General features: G+C 38.4%; 1 protein-coding gene across 8 annotated transcripts in view; it reads right to left on the bottom strand.

Moving 5' to 3' along the window:
* Positions 1–305: 305 nt before the first annotated feature.
* cenpe (centromere protein E) overlaps positions 306–6513 on the bottom strand; it is a 26246-nt gene continuing 20038 nt past the window's right edge. For all 8 annotated transcript variants that reach the window (XM_014011105.1, XM_014011103.1, XM_014011100.1 and 5 more), the window contains 12 exons: positions 5259–5336; positions 5043–5165; positions 4725–4919; positions 4422–4631; positions 4034–4246; positions 3717–3920; positions 3265–3441; positions 3031–3131; positions 2788–2882; positions 1858–1993; positions 1101–1462; positions 306–463 (listed from right to left, as the gene is read on the bottom strand). In XM_014011105.1, coding sequence (XP_013866559.1) covers positions 387–463; positions 1101–1462; positions 1858–1993; positions 2788–2882; positions 3031–3131; positions 3265–3441; positions 3717–3920; positions 4034–4246; positions 4422–4631; positions 4725–4919; positions 5043–5165; positions 5259–5336 — 1971 coding nt within the window. In that variant the 3' untranslated portion in view covers positions 306–386. The remainder of the gene's footprint in view (positions 464–1100; positions 1463–1857; positions 1994–2787; positions 2883–3030; positions 3132–3264; positions 3442–3716; positions 3921–4033; positions 4247–4421; positions 4632–4724; positions 4920–5042; positions 5166–5258; positions 5337–6513) is intronic.

Consider the following 6513-nt stretch of genomic DNA (forward strand, 5'->3'; position numbering starts at 1 on the left):
GTCCATTACCTTCAAATGAAACGCATGTCCCTGCCACTTTACATGCCCAGGTTTAAATGCAGTCGAGTGTGATGAGTTAGTCCTCAGATCACATGATGGGGGATCACTCTCAGCTACTACCACACTAAGTTTTAACTCAATATTTGTATAACTGACAGCATTATAGTCACTGTTTGGTAAGTTTGATTAGATGAGATAAAAATAAATAAATAAGTCACGTTACCACTGAAAGTGGTTGTATTTATTTTTTACCTTTGCTGTAGATCAAAACACTTAATCAAAATGAGAATTCAGTGAGCCAAAAATGAAATAAAACAAAGACTTTATTTGAGTTTAAATTGTTTAAAAATACACAACACAGAAACACTTGCAGATCATTTTTGGATTCACTGTTGTGAACACTGTTTGTCCAAATCCTCTGGATSGAACCAGCCTCTCTCCACATCTGTCCCAACAGCTGCATCTGCAAAGAACAAGAGTGTATTGAGAAGAAGCCAACAGACCATCCAGGTTCATGACAGCAGAGTGAGACCTTCACTCAGAATGAATCTGTTCGATTCAAGCCTTTGCAAAGTTCACACTGGTGATGAAGCGGAACAGAAGYCAGTAAATCAGACTGGATTTAAGCCGCTTATTTAAAATGTGCTTTTTGTGGCGAGACTCCCACATCGACACACCAGAAGCTGAGTTTAAAAGGAATATTTCCTTTAGGTGGGCTTATGTGGGGAACCGATGAGCACACTGGGATCATGAGCTCTGGGTGGAAGAACCGTATCAAACTCTGACAGTAAGACAAGCCAAAAGCTTAAGAGCAAATTATTGCCACCTGAACAGAAACCTCAAAAACTCTGTGCTGATTTGAGCAAAAAGTATTGTGGAATTTATCACTGCATGATTTTTTTTTCCATTTATATCATTTTCACCGTTTCTCCTAACATTAACTCTAGGAAGGCACCCGGTTCTGTCAACAGAACAGACAGATTGTAGCCACAAAAGAAATGGTTTTCAACCTAGCATTAGTAACGTAGCACTGACCGACTGAGACCACCACAGAACTTTGCATAAAAAAAACTGAACTCTGCACTGTGTGTGAGACTTACCTGGAATGACTCCAAGGTCGGAGTTATCAAAGAACTGTCGGGGGCGGCTCCTGGACAGCAGTTCTGAGCCTTCGCTTGTATCAAACAATCTGCTTTTAGGAGAGTTGAGCACTGGTTTTGGAGAGCCTGGGAGTTTTCGGGGAGACTGCAAACCCTTTTTAGGCGAGTCTAGCACTTTACTGCCTGGAAAGATMATTTTTTTGGGAGCGCCCAAAACATTGTCAGAGTCTACGGTCATAGAAAAGATCCTCTTAGTTGGAGTAGAGGGTGAGGTCTTCTTATCCTCAGATTTGCTCATCCCTTTCAGCTTGATGGCTCTGTTCTTCCACTTACTGATGTCAGCCTGCTGACTGGACACCAAGCTGATAAGACACAAGGACAAAAAGGTCAGATATGCTTTAACCTGGTAAACCATTAAACAACTTCATCTCTGTTTCTGGATTGTCTTATTTTATCTGACTGCATTAATCCACAGTGCTAAGAAAAGCTTTTGGAATGATCAACATCTCACTGTAATGGTATTTCTGCATCAACTATCATTCACATTTAAATGATAAAACACAGAAAACTGTTCCAATTGATTACTACACAGAAATCCCTGCACGCATGTCAAACCCTTACTGTGGATCAGGAGTGAGATTTAAATTTTCACTTTGATGAAAGATAATGAAACCTTAACCCACCTGGCAATTATTTATCACATAAAAACAGGAAATCTGACAGGATCTGAAACAGTTAAAATAAAGAGAGATTTTACCTTTCCAGCTCTGTAATTTTCAGCTGAAGCTGCCGAACTTTATTTTCCAGCTTGGTCTTTTCCTGTACGATGCTACTCTCGATCACTACACCTCTAGGATGAGTCAGTTTGTTGTAAAGGTCCTGTCCCTGCAGAACTAATGTTTAAAAATACAATATTAGTGCATTCAACCTTTTGAACATTGGACTCTTTAAAAAAGCAAACTGACAAAATTTGATACATCCAAAGATGTGCACCACTGAAGTTTCATTAATATTGCTAATTACTTAATTCTGACATTTATTTTAAAGCAACTGATTGAATCCAAATCCTCACAACAAAACTATTTGTGCAAGATCCAAGAGAAAAGGTCAAAACCTTTTAACCATAGAGAGAGAGGGGTTTTATGTGTAACAATTTGAGTCACATTTGAATATCAACATTAAAGAGAAAACATGTTTTGTCTTAATAAAACTAAAGTTCATTTTAATTAAATGTTTTATGATAAATTAATACCAACTAATCAAGAATCCGATACAAACAAAAATAAAAAGTAAGACTACTTTTTGTTTTTTCACATTAGAAAAAGGTTATAATGAAGGTGAAAAAAAAACAAAACAATGAAGTTTAAACATGAATTCATTTAATTTTATTTATCCATCACAAAATTTGAATCATCGTTTGGCACTAGTGTTTTTCATTCTGCCTGTGTGGTGTACTGTTTTTCACTTGAATTTAAATAGTTAGAACTGTAGTTTGTAWAAAGCTTAATGTGGATAGGCCTAGAAATAAACCCATAAACAGAGGATTTTTATGTGTTGTCTGGACCAGTTCACAGCAATTTCTAAAATCTGAAGAGAACAAATTTTTCTCTTCATGGTGCAAATAATGAAATCCATTTGTCAAATTACATTTTTGGAGGGAAAACACAAAACCACAGACGGGACTTACARGATTCCTCTCCTTGCTGCGATTTCCTCAGAGCCTCTTTCATCCTCCTCAGAGAATCTTCTTTCTCGCTCAGCAAAATATTCATCCTGTGGATCCTGAAAGCCAGTGTGAGAAAAATGTTAAACTTTTTGGTTTCTTTTAGTCTTAAGGGAAAGTCTATCTTAGGATGCGTTTCATAGCATGYAAAACCAAAATGTAAAACTGAAAAATATGAGGCTTAAATTTAAATCATTGCGCCCTTACTCCTGCTGGTGTTCATCTGATTTTGAAGTGAGCTTCACCTCCATTTGGAACAGCTTGTTGTGCAACGTTTCCAGCTCCACAGCACTAGGTGACTCTTTTTTCTAAAAAATAAATAAATATAATAACAATAATAATAAACAAATAAATAAATAATAAATAACAACAACAATAATAAAATAAAAACCCATTAAAGCTGCTCATTGTCAAAACAAAACCAAAAATACCAACACCTACTTCAGACTCTCGAAGTTTACTCTTCAGGGTTTGGATTGAGTCCTCTTTCTCTTGCACAAGCGCACGTGTGTCCTGCAGTTCAGTCTGGAGGAGCAAGGTGGCCTGTTTGTGCTGAGACACCCTACTGTCGGCATTTATCTGAGCCTCTTTAAGCACCTCAATTTCTGCACGCAGAATCTAAAACAGAAAAAAAGTCACATCAAGATCTGACAATAGGGGAGTTCTCTTAATCTTTTATTCCTAAACAGGACTATGAATAAAATGCTTCATATAGAGAGTTAAAAAAAGAGGAAGTTGTTTCTATTCACTCATAAAGCAATCGAAAATGAGCAAAAACAAAAGACACTTCTTTCATAAAGCAGTTTGACCCTGATGAAAAAGCTGAGGAATCTCTCCAGCAGGTGGCAGCAGGCACCACTTCCAGCTCCAGTTCAGTGAGGATGTTGACTTGCCTTGATGTTTCGTTCCACTTGTTGCAGCTGTAGAACAAGTTTCTGGTTGTCCTCCAGCAGGGACACTTCTGTTTTCAGAGGAGCTCCTTCCAGTGCCTGCAGCAGAGTGGAACTCTTGCTTTTCTCTTCTCTGAGCTGAGATTCACTTTGAGCGTACAACTGCTTTAGTTCTTCCCAAAACTGTTTGTTCTCCTTCAAGATAGGCTGCATGGAGGCAGATAAAAAAATAGTCAAATACATTTGCAATTCAGTAATTTAAAGTCCAAAATTGGAAACATTCCATTTATCTTTCTTTAAAGTTCTTGTTTAAAGCCCACCTGTATAGACGTCAGGGTTGTTTGGGCAGATGCAGATCTACGAAATATCTCTTGGCTCAGAATACTGTCCAGCAGGGTGACATTGACAGGGTGGCTGCTGATGACCCTTTCTAGCTGCCCATTGACCTTCTCCCTTTCACAGATCTCCGCGTTTTCCTTTAGACAACAAGAAGCCTTGCTCTCCCAGAGCTTGTTTGAAATATAGTCCATTTTCTACAAACAAAACACCATCCTTTGTTAATGAAGTTTCACTATAGTAACAAATAAACTGATTTTCGGTCAATCACGAGATGCAATCACTAAAATCTGCGGCTGTGGGTTCAACACTTGAAGCCATTAACGTCTGACTAAATCAGACTAATTTAGAAAGGAAGCTGGTGGAGCTTACCTGCAGGTAAAGCTGCCGTTTGTCCAGAAGCTCACAGAGCCTTTGTTCCCATAGCGAGCGGAAGTCAACTTTTTGAACAGAGTATGTGGGGGTATGTGCTCTGGACAGCAGCAGATCCTGCAGTCGTCTCTCCTCAAAAATGGCTAAATCTTTGTTAACCAACTCGCAGAACGTTTTTTTGTAGCTAAGTGCTTGCATATGGATCTCGTTCTAAGGAAGCAAAGTACAAGGATTTGCACACTATGATTGAACAAAACAGAACACAGGGCACAACATTTGAAATGAAGCTGGACTAATATGTACCTGAATTGTTTGGAAACTCTGCACAGTCTTCAGTCCCTCCTCAAAAACACCACTATGAATCTTTAATGTGGCTTTTGGCAGAGTTCTCAGCAAAGCAGGCTTCAAACAACCCTGCAGTTTGAGAACGTCGTGCACAGGTTTGGCACCAGATCTAGAAGTAGTATGTATTACGTCCTGCAAGCTTCGGAAARACTTCTGAAAAGATGAAAGGATTCATTAGTGTGACAGGATTACTGTCCAATCAGAAAGGACTTGCCCCTTTCATCAACATATTTGAGCTGTGAGATTACACTACATGAGTAAGATGATGTGGTTCACCTGGAGTTGAGAGACGGAGTTCTGCAGCTGTGAGGACACKGACTCCTCATTTTTGGTGTTCTGTTCCAGTCTGTTCAACTGTTCTTTCAGGGTTGAGATGGTTGAGCAAGCTTCATCAAGCAACTAAAACAAAACCAATAAATAAATAAAGAGCTAGAGATGCTCATTCATTCATACTAGCAAGGGAAAAAAAATCATGTCAAACTGTTGACCAACCTGCTGAGAGGTTTCAGCATCAGCTTTAGCACGAGCTTGTTCTGTTTGCATCAGCAGCTGCTCTTTGAGCTGCTGCACCTGATCCAGAAACAGAAAGGGATCATTGTCACCAACCGTGAAGTACAAGAGAACATGAAAACATTCAGCATAAAATTTGATCAATCAACTTCATGCTCAAACAAAAACAGAAACAAGCTGGTGACAAGGACATTATTTTAAACAAGCCTCAATATCATTTAGTGCTGGRCGGTATACCGTTTTGTACCGAATACCGGTTTTTATTTTTGTTWTATGAAKTTTTTGAATACCTGACATTCCGGTTTAAATAGYGGAACGTTTCGTCGCRGCYGCCAGTGAACTGTTGTTTCCCGGGGGACATTTTTCCTTGCTGCACCGCTATGTGCGTTAGCATGCTAATGTTTGGAGCAGCTAGTTGCAGCAGCGGGTGGCGATTCTGCTGCTTATATTGACTGACGTTTGAAAAAACATCCCGTTTTCACAGTCGCTGAATGTAGTAAACACCTCTTCAGTGACGTGCACAGTTAGATTTAATATGGTTAGTTAATATGGAGACGTTATGCTGATGGAGACTTAACGCGGTTCTATTGTGAAAAGCCTGCGGGAAGTAGTTCGTAGTGGAGTTGGAATTGACTGGTGTGTAAGGTGAGTCGTGCTGATAAGCTTTAATAAATAACATAAAACAATAAACCCGATCATAATCTTTTAACCCTCCTCCTTCAAGACTGGACCAAAATGCATGRCTACTGTCTGCAACCACCAGTCAGAGAAGAACAGACAGAGGAGGGAAAAAGACACACAGACAGAGGTACAGTAAAAGAAAAACAAGTCAATAATCAGGGTTTGTACATTTTATCAGCTGAGCTGTGATGAAAAGAAAAATACAGTCAAATACCTTGAAACTGGTGAAAATGTTGAAAATACCGTGATATAAAATTTTGATCATATCGCCCAGCTCTAATATCATTATTATTATTATAAATTTATTCATTTTAAAAACAAAACTATATACAACAACAAAAAACACATACAGTACAATCAAAAATCAAATAAAATGAAAGGCAGAAGAAGAATAAATCTTGTAATATCTGCCCCTTTTGTCCCCTAAATAAGTTCAAACAAAAATGCTTCACACACAAAAACAACAAAGCTAAATTAAAACATCAACTCAAACAATTCGTTTACCTTCACAATTATGATTTTCTATATTTATTCAGAAAACTAAGTATTATCATTC

The sequence above is a fragment of the Austrofundulus limnaeus genome, unplaced genomic scaffold (assembly GCF_001266775.1).
Source record: "Austrofundulus limnaeus strain Quisiro unplaced genomic scaffold, Austrofundulus_limnaeus-1.0 Scaffold76, whole genome shotgun sequence".
Lineage (NCBI taxonomy): Eukaryota > Metazoa > Chordata > Actinopteri > Cyprinodontiformes > Rivulidae > Austrofundulus > Austrofundulus limnaeus.